This window comes from Dermochelys coriacea, chromosome 5 (genome assembly GCF_009764565.3).
Source record: "Dermochelys coriacea isolate rDerCor1 chromosome 5, rDerCor1.pri.v4, whole genome shotgun sequence".
Lineage (NCBI taxonomy): Eukaryota > Metazoa > Chordata > Testudines > Dermochelyidae > Dermochelys > Dermochelys coriacea.
The window spans coordinates 34,786,022-34,810,254 of record NC_050072.1 but is presented as its reverse complement, the minus strand read 5'-3'; the positions used below and the strand labels follow the sequence as shown (position 1 = coordinate 34,810,254).

General features: G+C 42.5%; 1 protein-coding gene and 1 long non-coding RNA gene across 6 annotated transcripts in view; both read left to right on the top strand.

Moving 5' to 3' along the window:
• The window catches only part of ARL15 (ADP ribosylation factor like GTPase 15), a 333,479-nt gene that overhangs the window by 52,223 nt on the left and 257,023 nt on the right, over window positions 1–24,233 (top strand). The window contains exon 3 of one of the 5 annotated variants that reach the window (XM_043514387.1): window positions 20,574–20,700. The exons of the other annotated variants lie outside the window; for them this stretch is intronic. Within the exon in view, the coding sequence (XP_043370322.1) occupies window positions 20,590–20,700 (111 nt within the window). The 5' untranslated portion in view covers window positions 20,574–20,589. The remainder of the gene's footprint in view (window positions 1–20,573; window positions 20,701–24,233) is intronic. 5 annotated transcript variants of the gene reach the window in all.
• Window positions 7,302–10,012, top strand: LOC122460169. The gene is made up of 2 exons (XR_006281281.1): window positions 7,302–8,643; window positions 9,505–10,012. It is a non-coding gene; the product is annotated as an uncharacterized LOC122460169 (long non-coding RNA).

Here is a 24,233-nt window from a genome sequence, read left to right as displayed (position 1 = left end):
ATCACATGACTCCAGGACTGGGGCTTTAAGAAAAACATTAACTATTGTGAGACTTGCAATAAAATTGAGAGTTGGCAAAACTGCTGCTCTTTTCCCTTCCATCTACCTCACTGTTTGCACTATGCTTTGCTGTTTGGGTGGCCGCCACTTTATTCCCTTGGAGATTAGTTCTGTGTGTGTTGTGAGGGGAGAGGCACACACTCCCACCTGTCACATGCAACCCTCAACTTGCCAAGTCAGCATCACCAATTAGCAGCAACCTCACCTAACACCAGCTGTGGGATCTTATAGGCACTCCAATCTAGCAATCATTTATAGCCAACAAAAGCTTATTCTTTGAAAATTGGTGGTTTAGGCCCTTCACCTCCCTTAGATTTGCCATGAAATTACCTCTTCACCACTGCAAACCTGAGTAAACATTTGATATATTCTAGGTCAGCTGGTACAAGCCAGCATATTGTATTCTATAAAACATTCAGCTAAGAAAGTTAGGGAATTGAGGTGTTCTATATGTAATTAAATTGGCTGAGACACAGCATGGTGAGAGCATAACATATAGCAAAGCTCAGGCATCCAGTGTTCTCTGTTTCTCTGTCCAGGCTTTTAAGAGCTTAACAATAATCATCAGAGTCTGTGTGCAGACCTTGGCACTTTGCAGCACCACGTGTTAGGTGACTTGTGCCATAGCAGTTTGAGCCAGATATCCGTTCTCTAGGCTAGTTTTAAAGCACCACATTAAAGCTGCTACTGGGGAGAAAAGGGAACAAAAACATACAGGAAGTAGCATGGAAAATCCTAATCTTTCCTGTTTAGAGTAGCCAGAATGCTGGACTTTTGAAGTGGGCCTATTTTAGGGGCTGGATTTTTCAGCATATCCTGAGTACAAGGGAGTTCGATCAGTGTCCTGGCATTCTGAAATGAGGCTTTGTGGTCCCTCAGCATTCATTAATAGTCAGAATATGACATGATACATAGAAGCCCATGGCAACCTGGCCTATCAAAATGCCTGATGAAATCTTGCAGCTGCAGGAGGATGATTTAAATTAAGACAACGTATAAAACTTCAGTTGTCTGGTCTATTGGCCTTGTGCTGAATTGGGGAGGAGAAATGGAGTGAGGGAAGGGGAATGGGCGGGAGGAAAGAAGAAGGGAAATGGAGGCTTCCTTAGACTAGTAGTGGCCCCTCATGCTTTTGTTCATACTAGTGTCTCCCTTGTGAGTTTCTAAACAGATTCTTACGCTTTTGAAAACAACATTTAGAGAAAAATATGTCCCCAGCATATTGTTGTCTAAAGATTGTTTTGATGATCTGTAATTGCTTTTTTTTACGTAGTGAAATATGAATGTATATTAAAATCCAAAGCTTTTTAAACAAGGATGAAAGTTGAACAGAAGATCAGGACTTGAAAAGTTTAAAAGCATGACCAATTTTCATGGGAAATGTCAATCTTTACAAAGCAGCTCTTTAACAATCTACCTACAAATTACTCAAAGGTAAATATCTTGTGTACATAAGCAAAGGGAAACTGAGACTAACGTAGTATACAAGGTAGTTATGTACTACAGTGACTGTTTTTTACTCCTATTTGGTGGGAACCCAAAAAACCCCTATAAAATACTTGGGGGGGGGGAAAGAGGAGGAGTGGAGGCAGGGGTAGAAGAGAGAACAGGTTAAAGAATATTTAGAGCAGTTTAATGCCTATTTTGCTTCAGTCTTAGCTCAAAAGGTTAATTGTGTAACCAGATGCATAACATGATTAATATTAACAGCAAGAGAGACAGAATACAACCCAGAATAGGGAAAGAACATTTAGAAGAAATAGATGTATTCAAGTTGGCAGTACCTGTGGAAATTCATCCTTGGATATTAAAGTAAGTAGTGGAAGCTGTCTCGTAATCATTAGTGATTATTCCTGAGAACTCTAGGAGAAAGGGTGAGATTCCAGAGGACTGGAGAAGGGCAAATATAGCACTGGAACATGTATGGAACAAATTATTAAACAATCCAATTTGTAAGCACCTAGAGCAGGGGCGGGCAAACGATGTGACCCTCAGGCCAAAAAGGGTTTCCAAAATTGTATGGAGGGCCGGTTAGGGGAGGCTGTGTCTCCCCAAACAGCCAGATGTGGCCCAGCTCCCACCTCCTATCTGACTCCCCCCACTTCTCACCCCCTGACGGCCCCCCTGGGACCCTTGCCCCATCCAACCCCCATGTTCCGCACCCTATGACTGCCCAGCCCCCAAACTCCCCTGCCCCCTATCCAATCCCCTTTGCCCCCTTACCACGCTGCCTGGAGCACTGGTGGCTGGCGACGCTACAGCTGTGCTGTCCAGAGCACTGGGTCAGGCTGTGGTTCTGCAACTGCGCTGCCCGGCCACCCAGAGCATTGTGCCAGCAGTGTGGGGTGGTGAGGCTGCAGGTGAGGGGGAACAGCATGGGAGGGGCTGGGAACTAGCCTCCTGGGCCAGGAGCTCAGGGCAGGAGGGTCCTGCGGGCTGGATGTGGCCCACGGGCCGTAGTTTGCCCACCTCTGACCTAGAGGATAATAGGGCTATAAGAAATAGCCAATGTGGATGTATTAAGAACAAATCATGCCAAACCAACTTGATTTCCTTCTTTAATAGGGTTACTGGTCTAATGAAGTGGGGAAGCAGTAGATGCGATATATCTTGGTTTTTAGTAGTGATTTTGACAGTCACACATGAGATTCTCATAAGCAAATGTGGTGTAGATGAAGTTACTATGAGTGCACAGATGGTAGAAAGACTGTACTCAAAGATGAGTTATCAATGGTTCACTATCAAACTGGGATGGTATATCTAGTGGGTCATCCAGGGGTCAGTCCTGAATCTGGTACTAGTCAATGTTCTTATTAATGACCTTGAGTGGAAAGTGCTTATAAAACTTGCAGATGACACCAAGCTGGGAAGGGTTGCAAGCATTTCGGTGGACAGGATTAGAATTCAAAATGATCTTGATAAATTTGAGAATTGCTCAATCAACATACTCAGCACTGGTGAGACCTTTCTGGGCACCACACTTTAGGAAAATTGTGGCCAAACTGGAAAGAGTCCAGAGAAGAGCAACCAAAATGAGAAAAGATTTAGAAAAGCTGACCTGCGAGGACAGGTTAAAAAAACGGGATGTGTCGTCTTGAGAAAAGAAGACAGAGGGGGGACTTGTTAACAGTCTTCAGATACGTTAACGATTGTTAGAAAGAGGACTTTGCTCAATTGTTCTCCGTGTCCACTGAAGGTAGAATAAGAAGCAATGCAGCAAGGGAAATTTTAAAGTTAGATATTAAGAAATATTTTAATTATAAGGGTAGTTAAACTTTGGAATAGGTTTCCAAGGGAAATTGTGGATTCCCCATCATTGGAGGTTTTTAAAGAACAGGTTGGAGAAACACCTGTAGGTTTACCTCAGTGCATGGTCTGGATGACTTTGAGGTTTCTTTCAGCTCTGCTTTATATGATTCTATGAAAAGGGGAAAGTGGATAAGTAGAAATGGAGAGGTGGTATTTATACTGATGTATATTGGCTATGACAGAGGTTCTCAAGCTGTGGTCTGCGGACCACTTCCATGGATAGTTCCCTCTAAGGTACATGCCTGGGCGGCCACACATGAGAGAATGAAGGGTCACCCATCTAATTAGTGGAGCCGTGCAGGCGTGGCTCCTCTAATTAGGTGCCTGGACCCTGGAGAAGATGCACATGTAAGGTGAGATGGTGGCCTTGGGGGTGGGGGGAAGGAATAGGATGTAGGTGGGAAGGGGTAGTGGGATGAGAAGAGGGGGTGGAGGGAATTTGGGACATGCAGAGCTGTGGTGGCCAGAGAAAGAGGCGGCTTTCCCCAGCTCCAGGGCAGCGGTTGCTGGGGACAGATGTTCCTCCTTCGCAGCCCCAACTGCTGCAGTGGGGGAGAGAGGGAGAGACTGCCCTTCTTCCCAGCCCCAGCTCAGGGGCTACCACAGCGGGGGAGAGAGGGCACGTCCATCACATTAGAAAGGTAAGACTACTGATATTTAAAATATGAGGGTTGTGCTTTTATTTGTAGAACACAAAACACTTATTACGTTTTTTTTTATATAGCACTTTGGATAAAAGTGTTCTACAATAGTTAGCTAAAAGTACAAACAGTTGGAAAGGTCATTAAGTGGTCTGCCAAGACCCTCAGCAATTTTCAAGTGGTCTGCGGAAAAAAAAGTTTGAGAATCACTGGGCTTTAATATATCTTGTAGAAACTCATGAGATAGAATGTGACTAAATTGTTTCTTAGGGGTGATTTCAGCGTTTATGTAGAAGATGTCCCGTTTTTAGTTGCTTATGGGGAAGGTCTTGGTCTTTCAGGGATAAAGGAGAGCTGTTTTAAAGAGTAATTGTCATGGACTAAGAGATACAGTTTGTCCGTGAGTGTGGTGAGGTTTAGAGGTTGAGTAGCACAGTTGTAAACTTCACACAAAGTGGGAAGGGATTTTTGGGGGGGGGTAGGAGGGAACCAGAGTGTCGACATCTCCATTAGTTAGTTTGTAGAGTCTATTAATTTAGTTGAGCAGAGCTTGAAGTCCAGAAGTATCTAGCTAATGTTTTATCTTAGAGTGGGCAATGATAAGGTATGTATTTGACCTCTTGGCATATCTTACCTAATTTCATTCCATATTTATATGCATAGACTTATCTGTCCTTATATCAACTATTACAACTACAACCATGTATAGAACTTGTTCTCTGTCAAACACGGAAACCTTTAGAGATCTTGATTGTCAACTTCAGAGCCAAACTTCAGTTAGGTGGTAATGGCTACCATTGAGTCAATAAAATCACTATATTTATCCAGATGAAAAATAGATGCCTTAGATTTCATCTTAACTTGGGAGAAGCTCAGTTCATGAGCTATGGTTATCATGGGTTGGTTGGTTAGATTTAGAAGACTGCTATTCCCAAATGGGCTGTTAAGTGATTAGCAGAGGGAGGATTTTGATTCTGAATGTACCCTTTTGAGGGTGGCCTATGAGGAGCTAAAAATTGTATTTATATTGTGTGTGTGTGTGTGTGTGTGTGTGTGTGTGTGTGTTTAAACTGATTAAAAGGATAATAGAGAAGTTGTAGCATGGAGCAGTGGATTCATATAGTTAATAATCAGCAGATAGTAACTGTACTGAGCATTTGGAAACTGTATTACAATGTTTCACATGGGGTGAGATAATATAAAGTTTAATAACAGGCAGAGTTAGATCACCTCCATTCATCTATGACTAATTCAGTTTGTGTGAGAGACTTCCCTGTTTGCCAGCTGTCCTCAGGTTGTTGAATACCTTTTTTTATATTATGGAAAGTCTGGGTTGGATTTTTCAATGTTATGCTCAAGGAACCCTGCAGACTTAGAATGATTTATGTTTAGAATTTCTATGCAACCCCTCAAAAATCTGTATATCACAAAGTGTCTTTAGTTTTATAGACATTTCAGAATCCTGCAAACTCTCATGTCCCAGATTCCAACTGCGTTGTGGGACATGCTTATTAGTTGACTACAATCTGTGAAATATCAACTCCTAAGGAAATTGTTGGATTAATGACTTTTTTAATACAGCACCTTTAATCCAAAGTACTTTTGTATATACTACTGTAGGTTTTAAAAATCAATTTATATATAATGATGCTATACTTAGCCTCTGTTTGCCAGAAGCTGGGAATGAGTAATGGGGAATGGATCACTTGATTACCTGTTCTGTTCATTCCCGCTGGGACACCTGGCATGGGGCACCTGGCATTGACCACTGTTGGAAGACAGGATATTGGGCTAGATGGCCCTTTGATCTGACCCAGCATGGCCGTTTTTCTTATAAGTATTAAGTTATCCATTGCTGAAATGCAGTAATCTCATTACACAGTATATATTTTTTAGTAAACCTCTCTGGTTTACTCATGTCAGATGATTTGAGGAAATCTCACTTTTGCTTTGCTGTGGCACTGCTCAATTTAAATTGAAATGTACATTTTACTATCTGCTTTGTCAATTTCATCTGCTAACAGAATGGTCCTATTATCATGTTCCATGTCACAACACATCTGCTTCCTGTTTTCTCTGATGTAGATGTATATATTTTTTATTTATTCTACACATGAGGCAAGAATTCCATGACCTTTAGAGTCACGTTTATGATTTTCCATTGATTTAAAAAAAACAAAAAAAAAACCAAAAAAACCCTTAGGTCTAGTAGCCTAAATATCTTGAAGTTTTGGGGTCCAATTCTGTTTTGATTATTTTTAATTAATCCAGAATTAAATTCTAGGAAACTTCTCTCTGATGTCAGTGGGATCAGGACTGGGCCCTTGGACTGCTGGACCTTTTAATGATGATTTTATTATATATTGATTAATCTGATTCTTCATAAGGGTTATTAAACATATTTAATAGTTTAATGCAGTATTACTTTAAAGACTTTCTTCTTCATAAAAGTTTAGAATACATTGCAGAATTGTTGGTCCAAAGGAATAAGTCTTTCTGAAAGCAGCATTTAAAAGGATGTCAATTTAAGAATCGTGCTTCTATCTGAAAACTACTTGCTATTTATTAAGTAACATGCAAGATTACAGGAATTGAAGAATTATGAAGGATAATGTTCTGTAGTTTTAAGCTTTATTCTTGGCATTTGCTTTTGTTTGTGACCGGACTGGAGCATAGCTTTACTTCAAGTTTTTTGTCCTAATAAGCCGTGTAAAATTATTATCCTTTAACTTTTTATTTCAATGTAGACAGTGTGAAGAGTAATTACTCTGCTAATCATTTTATGTGATCATCTTGGTTGAGCATCTTGCTAGGCTAAATAAACTTAATTCCTGTAACTTTTTTCTGAAAATGAGTCTTACACATTTTTATCATGATCAGTGTTGCTCATTTAGGAAGACTTAGAAATTAACAGTTCAAGAAAATAACTGCAGAAACAGAACTTTATTAGTGAAAAGCTAGTTAAGAACAAAACACAACAAAAAAAGGCCCTGTTTGTGTGCACACTCCATGCCAAATGATTTTATTTATATTGACTGGAGAATATTACCATAAAAACTTCCTGTGCAGGTCAAGCACACTCTCTCTTGCTTTCTGATAAGCCCTTTGTAGATAAGTAACAGGCTATTGGGTTGGGGAAACTGGTTGATATTTGCAGGGTTTTTTAAAATTCCTTTAATATCCTCAAATAGCTTACACAATCAACCTGCAAATTTTGTCCTTACTATTGTTGCAATTACCACCAATCTTTTAGAGGTTAAAAAGCAAGTTTATTTACCCCTGTCGCCTGTTCACTTACACTGTGCATTCAACATATTTTGTGGATAGTCCATTTCGGTGACCTTGATTCTGCATGCTCTCTGCAGGGGAGTGTTAATCTATTGCAGATATGAAACTGAAAGTAGACTGGAATTGCAAGGTGGCAGGCTGTAGTGGAAGGGAGGATCTGAACATATTTGGTGGTTGCCGTCAGGCCAGCCCAAAGAATGAGTACCCAACTAGAGCAGTAATTCCTGTTAAAACATTTTAAAAGGAATTGAGAAATAGGCTGTATTAAGAGTGCTCTGTCACAAGTTAGATGTCAAGTTGTTAGGCTTGGTGAAAGAACTAAACTATATAATACACATTCTGTGAAATGTCTGGCTCAAATTTTGCTCTAAATGATTTCTTGTAAACTACCCTAAAAATATGCATTTGATGCTGTTTAAAATAGTACCTAAATGTGTGCAATTTTTTTGAAATTTATGTAGTTGTATGGTGGACCACTAGAGGGTGTATTTTAATCTTCCATAATAATGAAGAGCATTTAAAAGCATGAATGCTTTGTAAAGCAAATGATTTGCTCCTAGCTGCTTTTAATTCACTGTCCGTGATTCAGTATAACATTTACATAGTATATTTAGAAAATAATGCAAACCACAAAAATATATTCATTCTTTGGCTAGGAAGTTTGAATGTGGAGCTAACTATCATGGTATTAGAAACATCTGCAGCGAGATTGCTGAATAACCATTGAAGTAGCCATGTAATATTCCTTACAGCAGCACTCATTCTGATCCTGACTTGGGGGGGGGGTGAGGAGACACCAGATTTTTCAGAACTAAAAGCCATGGTGAGGGGGATGGCAGGATGGATATCTGGTATGCTGGTGTGTGACAGCAGGGAGGGTTTGGGTGCAAGTCAGGGGAGTGACACAGAAGGAGTTTGGAAGCTGACAGACTGGAAGGTGGAGAAAGAAAAAAGAGTTGGTCTTCCCTTATCCTTCCCAGCACTTTCTTTCCTTCGGAATGAAAATTTGGGATGCAGTTCAACAAAGGGTTGGCTGGGAGCCGGTTGAGTTGTGTGGAGCCAGGGGCACCAGGGAAAACCTGGCTACTGAGGATAGAGGAAGCTTGGAGGAAGCAGGCACAGGGCCTAGAAGTGTGTCTGTTGGGGAGATTGGACACAGCTGGAATCTGTGGGTTGAGACTGAGGGAGGAGTCATGAAAAGCAGCGTTAAGGAAGAATATAGTGAAGGGTAGCTGGGAATGGGGAACGTTGGAGGTAGACTGGCTACTGGGAGGCAAGGTAGCAGCAAGAGGTCTGGGACATCCAGGAGTGGTTTGGGGAATTCTGCAGAAGGAAAGGGTTGGGGGTAATAAGGAGTTAGAGGAGTTTGGAACAGTGGGGCACTTCTTGGATGTAAGTGTCAGAAGGTGAATTCAGTGTGACCTGAGAGGTTGTTGCAGTTCGAGACTAAGAAGATAAAATGGGAACACACGGGTGACCATACTTCCTGTTACAGGCTGAGTAAAAGCCAAGAAAACCTCTAGGTTTTGCTAACCTGGCTGTGAGTTTGGGGCAGATGCTTAAAACAGAGAGGTGATCACCCCACCTCTTCTGCGCTGCTGGTGCTTCACAAGGAGAATTGTGGGGTACTTATAGACTGCTTCCTTGGTGGAAACCCCCTACCTTACAAGGGAGGGCTCTGGGGGCTCCTCACCTTATGGTCTGTCTGCATGGCTCTTCTCTAGCCAAAACATCCTGTTCCCCACTGCTCTACCACTATTGCTTTCCTGCAGGGATAGTGGAACCTTTGTTTAACTATCTGATTCTGCTTAAGGGGACCTTGTGCTCCACATAGACAGTAGAGGGGCACTGTTCCTCTATAACATTTCCATAGGGGCTAGGAACATAGGAATTGCCATACTGGATCAGATCAATAGTGTATCTAGTCCAACATTCAGTCTCCGACAGTGGCCAGCAGTAGATGCTTCAGAGGAAGGTGCAAAAACCCCTGTGGTAAACAGATATAGGATAATCTGGCCCGTCCCACCCTGCCCCCCTCCCATGATGGTCCCAATCATTTAGGATTTGTCTTCATCCCAGCAAATACTTTGTATGAATTATTAGAACTCTGGATAGTCTTGTTATCCATATTAAAACCCAATCCGTCTTTGAATATTGCTATCATTGGGTCCTTGAGAGCCAAATTCTAAACTGTTTCTTACTTCAGGTGTTGCGGTGCTAAGTTTGTGGAAAAAATTCTGCCTGTGCAGGTCAGGAACTACAAAGGAGTTCATTACTAGTCCTGATATTTCCTCTTGGATCTGTTCTCAAATAGATGAGTGAACAAAATAGGCTGTATTGAAATCCAGCAGTTGTTGTAAACAAGAATTGCTTTGAGATGAAAAATATACAAGGGAAAAACAGGGCTCTTAACTCCTTAAAACTTGAGCTCGAAGGAGAGAAAGCAGTGAACTTCACGGATTGAAAACTACAAAATTTCAAATTAGCACTGAAATACTATGATAAGGGTCATATAAACACTTTCATAAGTTAATTGACTGACCATCTTCTGATCTTCAGCAGTTGTAAAGTCCTCCTGTGCACAACTTTACCTGCACGGTGTTGGTATTTTTTTCAAGCCATCCATATTTGTATTATTCTGTATGTATCTGAAATTAATTTAATTTGTCATTCTGCTGCCAATGCTTGAAATATATTTGAATATGACATTCTTTTTTATTCTTGTTGTTTCAACTAACTAATTTAGTTTTAACATGAAAACTTTATTGTCTTGAATTAATTATTTAGAGGAGGAAGTGGACATTATTTAATGTGGGTCCCAATGTCTACTCCTGGGCAATCCAATTACTGACTTGGAACAGCAGTTAATGAAAACCTTGTTTACTATTTCTTAAAAATCACCTGCAAGCAAGTTTTAAAAAATTGTCCTACATTCTTTTTTGCTTTTTTATATAATAGTATAAAGAAGGTATGAGAGATTTAACTTGTGATTTTTCACATTTTGAAAGATCATGAATGATAAATTCAGTATTCTCTGGTTTTGTGGGAGACCCCCCCCCCACCCCGGTGCGCAAGAGTTTTAAACAGTTTGACTAAAGTCCTGTCTCAGCTCAATTTCTCTGTTTTGGTTCTTGTGGGGTGTCATGTTCTCCATTTATCATAGTTTTCTAACTCTCACATGAGCTGAATTTACAAAGTAAAAAAATAATTGGGAGGAAAATATCCAAGAAAACTAAGAGTAAAACTGTTTCAGTTTAATTTAAATATATTTTAAATCCAGATAATGAAATAAGTGAGATTATTTTCTTTTAATAAACTGGGTAAAGGGGGTTCTGTGACTTCATTTTGTGGAGGATGAGGTGGTAATATTGTCCTCATCTGGTTGCTGTGGATCAATAACTGTTTCCTGTCTTCAGCATTTATCACTTGCAGGTGAAGTCACTCATTGGGTAAAATGGTACCGGGGTGGGGAGTTAGTGAGAGGAGAGCAAGTACCAAAGATGTGACCAGTGTTCAGAATGATTTGAAAAAGTATATGTGGGGTGTCTCATCACCCTTGCATCTGCCCATCCCCCGCCCAGCAATTAATTGTGCATTCCAACTGCCACATCAGTTCTGCCCTGGCCAGCCTTGCATTTGCAGCTCCTGAGGTTCTTCAGCCCTCTCCCAGGCCTGTGTGTGTGTGTGCGTGCTTCAAAGGGGTCCCTTTCCCCGTCCTTGGGTGTTGCAGAGTGGAAAGGAGCAAAGGAATGGTCTGTTTCTCACAGGGGGGGATGAGGAAGGAAAGAGCAAACCTGCTCTGCAGGGCTCAGCTCTTTGTCCTCCCAATCCCTTCCTGTGAGAGTGGTGTCATGTTACTGGGGAGAGGGGTGAGCTCTTCCTGCATAAGTCCTGATTGCTTCCTGGGGAAGAGTACCCAAGCAAGTGGGGAAAGCAACCAGTCGGAGGGGTGTTTCCCCAGGCAGTGCTAAAAATGTGTGGCCCTTCCTTAGCAACCCAGATCACATCTCAGAAATATTTATTTTCTGAGTCTATGACCTGTTTTGACCTAGAGCACTTAATCCTTCACAAGACTTTGTGTAGAGCAATATGGATATCCCTTATTTCCAAAGGATCCATCTGTAATGGCTGCCTTTGTGCTGCATTGCTCTTGCTGTTTGCCGGTGGATCAAATCATTTTCTTCTTTTTGTGAAGCATCTGAATGCTTAGCTTCAATGTATTTTTCCCCTCACAGTTGATGTAGAGTAGTCAAAACACTTATAAAAAGAACAGGAGTACTTGTGGCCCCTTATAGACTAACAAATTTATTAGAGCATAAGCTTTCGTGGGCTACAGCCCACTTCATCGGATGCATAGAATGGAACATAGTAAGAAGATCTGTCTCTATCTGTCTGGATCTGTCTCTATCTATCATTGGTGGAAGTTGCCATACAAACTGAAAGAGGCTACTTAATTAAGAAGAGCTATTATCAGCAGGAGGAAAAAAAACTTTTTTGTAGTGATAATCAAGATGGCCCATTTAGACAGTTGACAAGAAGGTGTGAGGATACTTAACACGGGGGAAATGGATTCAATATGTGTAATGACCCAGCCACTCCCAGTCTCTATTCAAACCCAAGGTTTCAGAGTAGCAGCCGTGTTAGTCTGTATTCGCAAAAAAGAAAAGGAGTACGTGTGGCACCTTTTAAAGACTAACAAATTTGTTTGAGCATAAGCTTTTGTGAGCTACAGCTCACTTCATCGGATGCATCAGATGCTGTAGCTCACGAAAGCTTATGCTCAAATTCAAACCCAAGTTAATGGTATCTAGTTGGCATATTAATTCAAGCTCAGCAGTTGCTCTTTGGAGACTGGACAGTCTCTACGCAAAAGAATAAATGGACACAAATCTGACATCAGGAATGATAACATCCAAAAACCGGTAGAAGAGCACTTCAACTCTCTGGCCTCTCAGTGAAAGATTTAAGGGTGGCAATTTTGCAACAGAAAAGCGGCAAAAACAGACTCCAGTGAGAAACTGCTGAGCTTGAATTAATATGCATCTGATGAAGTGAGCTGTAGCTCACAAAAGCTTATGCTCAAATAAATTTGTTAGTCTCTAAGGTGCCACGAGTACTCCTTTTCTTTTTGCTATAGAAGGGTTTTTGGAGGCTGGATTAATGCCTAAGTCTCTTTTGATTGGGGTGCAGCACTTGTCCACCCCCGCCATATAGGCATCATCCACTGCTAGCAGGTATCTAAATGTATTCTTTGGTAGCAGGATATGCTAAATGCTTATGAAAGTGGACATATGGTTGCCAGGTGTTTGGTTTTTGGACAGGGACGCCTGGTCGAAAAAGGACCCGGGTGCTTCTGGTCAGCACTAGTGACCAGGCTGCTAAAAGTCTGGTCGGCAGGGCTAAGGTGGGCTCTCTGCGGCTCCTGGAAGCGGCTGGCATGTCCCTCCGGCTCCTAGGCACAGGGGTGGCCAGGGAGGCTCCACGCACTGCTCCTGCCTCAAGCGCCATCCCCACAGCTCCAATTGTCTGGGAACCCCTTCTGCATCCTAAACCCCTCATTTCTGGCCCCACCTCAGAGCCTGCACCCCCAGCTGGAACCCTCACCCCTCCCACTCCCCAGCTTCCTGTGCCAGCCTGGTGAAAGTGAGTGAGGGTGGGGGAGTGCGAGCGATGGAGGGAGAGGGGACGGAGTGAGTACGAGATGGGGCCTCAGAAGGGGTGGGGCAAGGATGTTTGGTTTCGTGCAATTAGAAAGTTGGCAACCATACAATCTAGCAAAAAAGTCTATGCACAAGATTAGTGTCAAATGCAGAAGTTTTAGTTTATAATTAACTTCAGTGAATTTAGACAATATTAAGAAGCCACAGATATTACATATAATCTAAGTTTTTAGTCATAAAATTGTGGGACATACATAATTGCTTCTATGCCCTATGTCGGGCTTTGGAACCTAAATTAAATTCCTTTTTTTAATCTGTCCCAGTATGTATGTATTGATTGATGGAAATGTCTGACCTTTTGTACTATAGCTTGCTAAAACTATCATGCCGTGTTAGACATAGTTTTTTGTAGTTTGCTTTGGCTCGCTGTAACAGTAGATACTGCCATATTTAAAATTTGGTTTAATTTATTTTGTTTATGGCTGTTTGGCTGACCAGAGTATTTCCAAGTTTCTTGAAGGCCTCTGATAGTTCAGAATCATTTGAGACTTTGCAAGCTAAGCTGTTGGAATTTGGCCTGAATAGTATGAAAAATCACTTTTGTGAGCGTACATCTTTCTGCTACACTGTGGATGGTACAAATTTTATATTTAATAATTTAGGAAAAAAAGCTGTTGACCCCTTATTGTTTTGGTGGTTAGCATGTATTATTTGTATAAGATTTATGTCCTAAGAGAGGAATGTGGATTGCTTTAGAGAAGTGTCCTTTACTACGTCAGCCAGACATTTCTTAATCTGTTCCAATGTGGGCATGTGCAGACACTCTTGGAAATATTTTTCTCAATTCTGAGGTTTCCCTGTAACAAGTCCTGAACAAGCATATGTTCTCAGCGAACTGATCTTGTCTTATTTTAAATGACAGCTCAGTGTGATTATCCTCTCTTTCAAACATGTTACATTGAAGGTGAGTTTTCCCTAGTGTCTTGTCTTGAACAAATGTGTTCGGACTGTAACCTAGTAAAGCCCATCTGTACAATCACCAGTGTAAAGGCTGTATTAAAATTTAAGTTATAACACTCAAGTTAATGTAAAATTATTACAGCTGTTAAAAATGCAAGTTGAGAGTACCTTTGAACCTAAAAAGGGGAATTTATAGTGTGGTGCTGGTTTTCGGAAAACTGACTAGGTAAAAATGGCACCTTCTAACTCAACAGACCTGTTCCTTATGTGTGGAGTCATGTATCTGCTTGCTTTTGTGTCTAAAGTAAATATATACTGGTTTTTACTTCTCATTGCACTGGAGGACCACTCTAATTGAAAGAAAGTGAGTTGGGCTCTAGTCCTCTAGAAACAACTTCAACAGAATTGTTTGTTAAACTCGCATCAGATCTCTGGAAATCTGTTGATGGAATTGCACAGATGTGATTGAGGGTATAATTTACCTCAAAGAATCTTTACTGTTGATGTAGGAGAAGGAAAGTACCCTGCTTTTCGATCTGAAGTTGTCTGCAGCATTGACTGGTAGCAAAGCTGTTCTCTTACTTGAAAGTTGGAGAGTTGAAAGTTTTGTTTGTTTGTGTGGAACCTATTGACATGCGGCAAACATGAATGACATTTTCATGTTTATTATAATGCATAGCAAATAACACTCTAAGTGGAGAATTAAACCTTATTCTTCATGCCATTTGTATTGAACTTTACATGTTCACACTGCTTTTCAGCAGCTATTAGTCAGTGAATGTTTCACCAGGGATGAATTTGATCCAGCAGTAGCTAACTTATTTTTCTTCTTCGAGTAGTGTCCCAGTGGATGCTCAATTTGAGGTGCACATGCACCATTGCACCTTTGATCAGAGATCTTTGGAAGTAGTGCCCATTTAACCCATGCAGGCTGCCTACACATCCTCATGCCCCGTACTGAGGCTATATAGGGCTGTGTGAGCGAACCACCCTCAGTTCACTCTTAATTGCCTTTGGCCTGAGAGGAGTCTAGTATGTGCCTGTTTGATACGTGCCTCTTTTATTGGTATTTAGATCCCACTGCATGCTGCTTCTGTATGCAAACAGCCTGAGATTGAGCTGCGGCTTGCTTGTGGGTCTAGTACACTGCAGATTGCTCTCAGATCCAGATATTGCATATGTTCTGTGTAGCGTCTGAAACAAGCAAGAACACTGGGTTAGTTACGTTTTGCCATTCCCTGCCATCTTTCCCTTGGTGCAAACGTGAGTCCTGTAGCACCTTGATTTCCAGCACCCTATAGCCTACACCTGATGAGGTCTGAAGCCCCCTGCAGCTGCTGATGTTGCTGTCCCAATCCTGAAAGAATGGTACTAAATTTTGGGGGGGATCAAGACTGCAGTAGCACAAGGTTTTTTTTTACTCAATACCATGCTGAATTAGTACCTTGTCAAGAAGCTGCCATCGCTGTGAATGAACAGCGATCGTGGCTGCAGGCCCAAGCTTTTTAGTGAGGCTTTTTATTGCCTTTACAGGGCACAAGCGCCTATCTGCATATTCCTTCAATACCACATACGCCCCCTTTCTCTTCTGGTCTGTTTTTGAGTGTGTTAAGTGCAGGGACATTGCTGCTGAAGATAGTTATGTCTGTTATATTTAATGCATGCTGGGACCTGTCTGCTTTAAAAGCGTCAGAGAAAGTAATGATAAATGCCACCTTAAATGAAATAGCCTACTTCCCGCAATTGCAGATCCATGGCAGAGCCTGTACTAATCCTGTCAGGGTTTCCAGTGTTTGGGTAACTTGTCTTCCCTCTTGGACTGCCCTTCTAAGAGTTTCTGCACTATGAAATACTGGGATGGGTCTGGGAAACCCACCAACCTACTTCAGTAGGACAGGCCTGCTAGCTGGCCAGAGATAGTGGAGGGAGCCAAACTGTGGTGGGTCAAGAACATCACTTATTGCACAACCTGGTGTGTCAGTATGGGCCATCCAGGTTGAAGCCCTTCCTGTATCCTGAATTCCATGAACTCTGAAAGAATGGCCATATAGGCCCTCAAAGTCTGTGGGGCAACTGAATCCGCTGCTCATTCCATAGCTGTCTTGAGCCAAGATTCCGATGTCGTTGGGGCATTGCCTGTGGATGCTTGCTGGCCAGCGGGGTGAATTCTCTGAATTTGTCCTGAAATTGAGAAAGCATTCGTGACACAATTATCCACTTCCGAGACACGCTGCGTGAAAAAGGATGTTAAACTTTAGGCAGTGTAAAACGGAGGACCTCACAAGCCTCATTTACCTGAGCAGTCTTAGCTGTCTATTTAGAATATAGACCACAGGTTGGTTGGTTTGCACCAGAAATAGACTTTTTTGTTCCGAAAGTTTGCCCCCCAAATAGTGACTGCTACCAGTTTCGGGGAAAACAAGTCGAGGAAAGTCCTGTCCCCTGTAATACTCTGAGCCACTCAGCTTTCTGGGCACCTCTGTGCACACCACGCTTCCTGAAAGTTACCTTCTGAGATGTCAGACTGTACCTGCAGCTCAGCTTTGAACCACCAGTCTGAATGCCATATTGAAATGCCATTAAACTCTTCCGGGAATCTTTCCCATACTTTTAAGTCTTCTTTCATTTTCTCTTGTCACTCAGATAAAGTGTTTGGGAGGGGGTGGGGGGGTTCACACTCCAGAGAAGGCTGATGCCAGATGGGCACAAAATGCTGGCCTGGGAGCCACCACTCATTATGCAAACTTCAGGTGCCCCATGATCACCTGTAATTTTCTTTGCCTCTTTGAAAGCCTGTATCAGTGCCCTAATTCTAACTTCTCTGTAGGTAACCTAGAAAGATCCTGAACTGTGTCTAGTTTGATATCCAGGCATGTTACTCCTTGGGTACGGCCTTCTGTTTTTTCTGTGCCAAGGGGAATCCTGAGGCACTCAGCTAGGTTGTGAAATGCCAGAAATATGCACTCACATTTGCATGTCCTTACCCTTCCTTCAAAAGGGAAGTTGTTGAGATGGTGCACCCTGTGAGGCAGGCTAGTCTCATGCACAATTGCCCACTCCAGCATGGAGCTGAATCTTTCAAAGTGGCACATGACACTGAGCACCCCATGTCTATGACTTTACCAAAATAGTATTGGCCCTCAAACTGAAACCTAAGCAGGTTAAAGTCCATAGGATGTCACATTTTGCAACAGGGCCCAGGCCCCACTCCCTAACCACGGCTACCACAGCATCATGTGACTTATTAATCTCACGAACACAGCTGTGGTAACACGTCATTTTCCGATGAGGCCTGGGGGTAGTAAAGGTGATGGATTGGCCTGTATTTCCCTCTTGCCTTCTTCAGTACACAGCCAGGTTGATGTGCATAATTCGGCATTGAAGGGGCCTGCTGCCACCTCTGTGTGTCCCCCCCCCCCTCCCCTTCCTATGCTCAAAGACTTTAATGGACTTCAAGCTCTCTGCCCAGGAGTAGCACCGTGTGCCTTCACAAGGGCTTTGAAAACCAGCCCCAAATTCATTCCATAAGTGAGCAGCGTCTGTTTTCCTAGGGTCGTCCAATAACAGGTTACATAACCCCATATCTTATGGAAAAGGACCTTTTCTATAGTTCGGCGGGCAAACTTTTTGGCCTGAGGGCTGCATTGGGTTTCGGAATCATCATATGGAGGGTTGGTTAGTGGAGGCTGTGCCTCCACAACAGCCAGGCATTGCCCGGTCCCTCCCCGACCCCTTCTGTGCCCCTGATGCCCCTCCCCGGGACTCCTGCCCCATCCACCACCCCCGGACCCCTGCCCCTGACTGCTCTCCACCGCCCTATCTAACCCTCCTCCTTCCTGACTGGCCCCCCCAGGACCCCACCCCATTCAACCCCCTGCCCTCTGACCATCCTGACCCTTATCCACATCCGCACCCCCTGACCTCCCTGCCCCCTTACCGCGCGTACAGAGCACCAGGCCGGGCTCTGCAGCTGCACTGCCTCAGGAGCTCGCAACCCCGCCACTCGAGCATTGCGCTGACAGCGCAGTGAGTTGAGGCTGCAGGGGAGGGCAACAATTGGAGGCGGGTCGGCCAGGAGCTCAGGGGCCGGGCAGGAGGTCCCGCGGCCAATGTGGCCTGCAGGCTGTAGTTTGCCCATCTCTGCTATAGTTACTGCCTCCCCCTGCAGCATCTCCTGAGGCACTTGGATCTTGTAGACCCCTCTTTCCTGCTCCCATGCCCTTTTTCTCCATAACAAGAGTGCACTATGCTGAACTCCTCATCTTCTGCAGTGGTGTTTTTGTTGCCAATGCGGTACAAACATTTCCTATTTTTAAATGGAACACACACATTGGCTTTTATGTTGGCATTTTGAAGCTGAGGTTTTGGCATTGGCAAGCTGCTGTCTGTGAATGCCAGCTGGGGGGCGGTCTGTTTACCTTGGAGTAAATCAGGCTCCTCTGCTGCCCTCTGCCTAATTCCCTGTCATACCTTAACCATGATACTCCTGGCCACATGTAGCATGAGCCGTTGCTATTAAGTTCTCATACTTAAACACGGAAATACACCTCTTGGGCTTCTCACACAAATGATACTTGCATAAATGTAAAGGACTGCAAACCAGTTCTCAAGAGTTGAGACATCTTAGGCCTGAGGGGTTTGTCCTCCTTTGTTTTGTAACGTTTACCCCCCATTCTCTTTCTGCTCTTCCCTGAACAGCAAGGTAAATAATCCACAAATTCTCCTCTCCACATCTTCTCTTTACACCTTTAGACAGGTGATTGCTGAGAGGGGATCGAATCCCTAATGAGCTCTAGGATCATCAGCTGTTGTCTCCTGATTGTGTTTTGCTAGGAATGGAGGAAAGGGTATTCTTCCCTAATTGCGCTGTATTCCTTTGTGGGATTTCAGTCCCACCCAAACCTGTGAGAGTGCTGCCCTCTCCTCTGAGAAGGGCCCACTCTTATCAGCAGATTGCCCAAGCCTGCCAATGATTTCGTCCGGCCAACTCGTATCCCTTGGGGCGCAGGATTGTCGAGGGAGGATGAACCTGGGCTGCCACCCTTGCCCCTGGGCACCGTGGTTGGCAATCCTTGATTCGGTATAGGAAGGCTGATTGATGACTGACTCCAACGCTGCACCTGAGGGTGCCTGTTGGACTCTTGGCAGGTTATGGGAGTGAGGTGCAGGCCCAGGTGCACTCACCCACTCCTTGTTTCTTCATCCACCTTAAATCCTGGGAACTGGGGAATACTGACAAAACATCACCCATCTCTTCCAGCTGGACTATGGGTGCCAGAGGACTCCCAAGGAGACGAAAAGAAAGGAGTACTTGTGGCACCTTAGAGACTAACACATTTTTGAGCATAAGCTTTCATGAGCTACAGCTCACTTCATCGGATGCATTCGGTAGAAATACAGTGGGGAGATTTATATACACACACAGAGAACATGGAAACAATGGGTTTTATCATACGCACTGTCAGGAGAGTGATCACTACGATGAGCTATACCAGTGGGGGGCGGGGGGTGGCGAGGAGGGGAAGGAAGAAACCTTAGAAGTAATAATCAAGATGGGCCGTTTCCAGCAGTTGACAAGAACGTCTGAAGAACAGTGGGGGAGAGGGGGGGAATAACATGGGGAAATAGTTTTTACTTTGTGTAATGACCCATCCACTCCCAGTCTCTATTCAAGCCTAAGTTAATTGTATCCAGTTTGTAAATTAATTCCAATTCAGCAGTCTCTCGTTGGAGTCTGTTTTGAAGTTTTTTTGTTGAAGGATAGCCACTTTTAGGTCTGTAATCGCGTGACCAGAGACATTGAAGTGTTCTCCAACTGGTTTTTGAAATGTTATAATTCGTGACATCTGATTTGTGTCCATTCATTCTTTTACATAGAGACTGTCAGTTTGACCAATGTACATGGCAGAGGGGCATTGCTGGCACATGATGGCATATATCACATTGGTAGATGTGTAGGTGAAGGAGCCTCTGAGAGTGTGGCTGATGTGATTAGGCCTATGATGATTGTCCCCTGAATAGATATATGGACAGAGCTGGCAACGGGCCTTTGTTGCAAGGATAAGTTCCTTGGTTAGTGGGTTCTGTTGTGTGGTGTGTGGTTGCTGGTGAATATTTGCTTCAGGTTGGGGGGCTGTCTGTAAGCAAGGACTGGCCTGTCTCCCAAGATCTGTGAGAGTGATGGGTCGTCCTTCATGATAGGTTGTAGATCCTTGATGATGCGTGGAGAGGTTTTAGTTGGGGGCTGAAGGTGATGGCTAGTGGCGTTCTGTTATTTTCTTTGTTAGGCCTATCCTGTAGTAGGTGACTTCTGGGTACTCTTCTGGCTCTGTCAATCTGTTTCTTTCTAAGTCCAGGACAATGATTGGCAAAACTGTGTGACTTTCATGTCTGAAAGTCTGAGCAATATTAAATGAAAATCCAGGATTATAACTGGAATGAGGGTATTAGTTACCAAGTATTTGTAACTTAACTTTCACATGTTTAGGAAATGTTGAATAGTTATTGTGACTTTTTTTCTATATTGTAGTTGAAATAACTTGCCAAAACAATTGAAACTTGTATGATTATTATTGCATTATTTGACAAATACAATTTGCATAATTTTGCATATTTTTAAATTTTTTGGTGCATAATTTTAATTTTTTTGTCGCAGAATCCCCCCCAGGAGTATGAATACAGAGGGTAGAATAACTTCCCCTACTCGAGATTCCCCAGTTTTTGCATCCAAGGATTGCGTAGTCCTTTTGGCCACAGTGTCGCACTGGAGCTCAGGTTTCATGGTAAATCATATAAACATAAGTCTGTTTCAGTCTCCATTTTCCTGATCCTGCAAGTTTTGTCTTTTTTGTCTTTGTTCCTAGATGTATCTATTTACATTTGACCATATTGAAACACCACATTACTTGTGCCCAGGTTACTAAATGATCCGATTATTCTGTTTCAGTGATTTGTCCACTTCATTATTTACCACTCTCCCAATCTTGTTGTCATGTGCAAATTTTATCATTAAGGATTTTGTTTTCTTCCAGGTCATTGATAAAACCGTTAAATAGTATATGTCAAGAAACCAATTCTTCAGGTCCCCACTACAAATACAACTGTTTGATGATGATCCCTGTTTACAATTACATTTTGAGACCTATCTGGTAGCCAGTTTTTGATTCATTTAGTGTGTGCCGTATTAATTTTGTGTCATTCTAGTTTCTTAATCAAAATGGTGTGTTAACAAGTCAAATGCCATGCAAAAGTCTATTACATCAACACTGTGATCTTTTATCATCAAACTTGTAATTTAAAAAAGTTATTTAACTGCATGTGTTTTCCATAAACACATGTTGGCATTAATTATAATATCTGCCTTTAATTCTTTACTAATGAAGTCCCTATCAGCTGTACCATTATTTTGCGTGGAATTGATGTTAGAAGCTTATAACCGGGTCATCCTGGTTACCCTCCTTAAATATTTGTATACTGTTAGGTTTCTTCCAGTCCTCTGGAAATTTCCCACTGTTTCAAGACTGATTGAAGATCAATACTAATTGTCCAGAGATCATCTCAGCTTGCATCCAAGAGTTTTAAAAGAACAGGCTATCTGTCCTTGGTGATTTAAAATGTCTGTCTAATAACTGCAGTAGCTGCTGTTTAACATCCTCTTGAGTTAATGTTGGAATGGAAAGTATTTCATCATAATTCATTTGCCTTATTCCCAAATAGAAATATTTATTCAACAGTTTTGCATTATTTTTGGTAATTCTACCATTTCTATTTAGTAACGGACCAATATCATTGTTGGACTTCTTTTGTTTGTAATATAACTAAAAAACTCTCTCCGTATTGTCATTGATTTCTCTTTGTGTCCTTGCCTAATCATTTTTGACAGTTCTACGGTATTAACATATTGTATAGAAATTGGTTCATGGTGCAGGAGTCAACTGATATTGCCTTAAATATAGGATTTTGGTCAAAGAGCACCATGCATGAGTTAGTTTGGCAGCCTTCTACTAAGCAAGGATGAGCATTCAGAAATGTGCATGATTTTGTATTAATAATGTGCACTTTCTGCTGGTGGCCATTCATTGTTGCAGAGATATTGATCACACTTTGCGTGAACACTTTGGTAGAGATTGTAGATGAGATGCTTTCATCTTTTTTGTTTAGTAACACCAGGGCAATGACAAGAAGCTGGTCACTTTTTAAAGCAATAGTGTCAGTGTTTTAGTCCAAAATTTTGTATACTTTGAAGGATGATGGCAGGGGGGAGGGAGAAAGACACTTTAAAAATAGCATTATGATGTTCCATATTCTCATGTCTCAATAACTTTTGGGCCAAATGTATTGTGGTTTACAAATAGGTTTTTTCTAACTGCTGGCTTTGAGATTGGAAGTTAATCTGGGTGCTTTCCTGATTACACATAATCAATAATAATAATAATAGATTATGTAGGCCAAATTCCAGAAACTGCTTAGTTTAGCAGATCAAAGTCTATTCCAAGCTCTCTTGTATAAAAATTCCATTGTTTAATGTCAACACTCTTTCTGACCACCACTGTTTCTCAAAACTTGTTTTTGCGGTAAATTTCCAGATTTTTTCTTTTCTCCCCTCCATCTATCTGATCCTTCAATTCAGGAGAATTACTACATGAAGAAAGCTGCAACTTGTTTGTGTTGCTTACATAAAACTCTGCATGGGCATTCTTGCATACCATGCACAACTCTGTTTTTTGAGCAGTTATCGGGCAAGGTTGAAGGGCAAGGATAACTTTGGGAAGACCGTGGTGACCCTGACAATTACAGGCCGGTAAACCTAACTTCAGTACTGGGCAAAGTGGTTGAAACTATAATAAAAAACACTTTTTTCAGACAATAGACAAATTCGTTGGGAAGAGTCAACATGTTTTTTGAGGGGAAATCATGCCTCACCAATCTACTAGAATTTTTTGAGCAGGTCAACAAGCCTGTGGGACAAGGATAGGGATCCAGTGGATACAGTGTATTTAGATTTTAGAAAGCCTTTGACAAGTTCCCTCAACAAAGGGTCTTAAGCAAGTAAGCTGTCATGGGATAGGAGGGAAGGTCCTCTCATGGATTGGTAACTGGTTACAAGATAGGAAATAAAGGGTAGGAATAAATAGTGGTGTCCCCCAGGGGTCTGTACTGGGCCCAGTCCTATGCAACATATTCATAAATCTGGAAAAAGGAGCAAACAGCTGGCAAAATTTGTAGATACAAAACTACTCAAGACAGTTAAGTCCCAGGCAGACTGTGAAGAGCCACAAAAGGATCTCTCCAAACTGGGTGACTGGGCAACAAAATGGCAGATGAAATTCAGTGTTGGTAAATACAAAGTACTGCACATTGGAAAACATAATCCCAACTATACATATTGTGACGGGGCAAGGCCAGATGGCTATCAAAAAGTAGTGGGAGATAGATGTATTAGCTCCAGGCTAAACAAATCCCTGGTACCAGGTTAGGTGAAATGGAATCTGCTCCAGGTCAATTAAGACACCTGGGGCCAATTAAGAACTTTCCAGAAGGCAGGGAGAACTCTAGGTTGATTGGGACACCTGAAGCCAATCAGGGGCTGGCTGAAACTAGTTAAAAGCCTCCGAGTTAGTCAGGTGGGTGTGCATGTCAGGAGCTGTGGGAAGAAGTTGCGCAGTTGGAGAGGCTGAGTAGTATACACCATATCAGGTACAAGGAAGGAGGCCCTGAGGTAAGGGTGAAGTGGAGCTTGAGGAAGTGAGGGCTGCTGTGGGGGAAGTAGCCGAGGGAATTGTACATGTCATGTTTCTAAAAGATCAGCTACCATAGCTGATACTATGCGCCGGGCTCCAGCTCAGGAACCCTAAGAGGGTGGGCCCGGGCTTCCCCCCTCCCCCACCTTTGCCCCCTGTTTAATCACTGAGACTGGGAGACAACAGAGACTGTGCAAGGAAGGATAACTTCTCCTCACCTCCCTCGCTGGTTTATGATGAAAATGGCTCAGTAGACTGTGACCCTTGTCTCTAGAGAAAGAAGGGTTACGTGGAGGGTCATAGTGAGTCTCTGAGGCTAGCGAAATCCGCTAGGAAACGCGGAACCCACGGACGCAAGGACAGAGCTTTGTTAAAATATTAAATGATGGGGTCTAAATTAGCTGTTACCACTCAAGAAAGATCTTGGAGTCATTGTGGATAGCTCTCTGAAAACATCCACTCAATGTACAGCAGCAGTCAAAAAAGGCAACAGAATGTTGGGAATCATTAAGAAAGGGATAGAAAATAAGACAGAAAAAAATCATGTTGCCTCTATATAAATCCATGGTATGCCC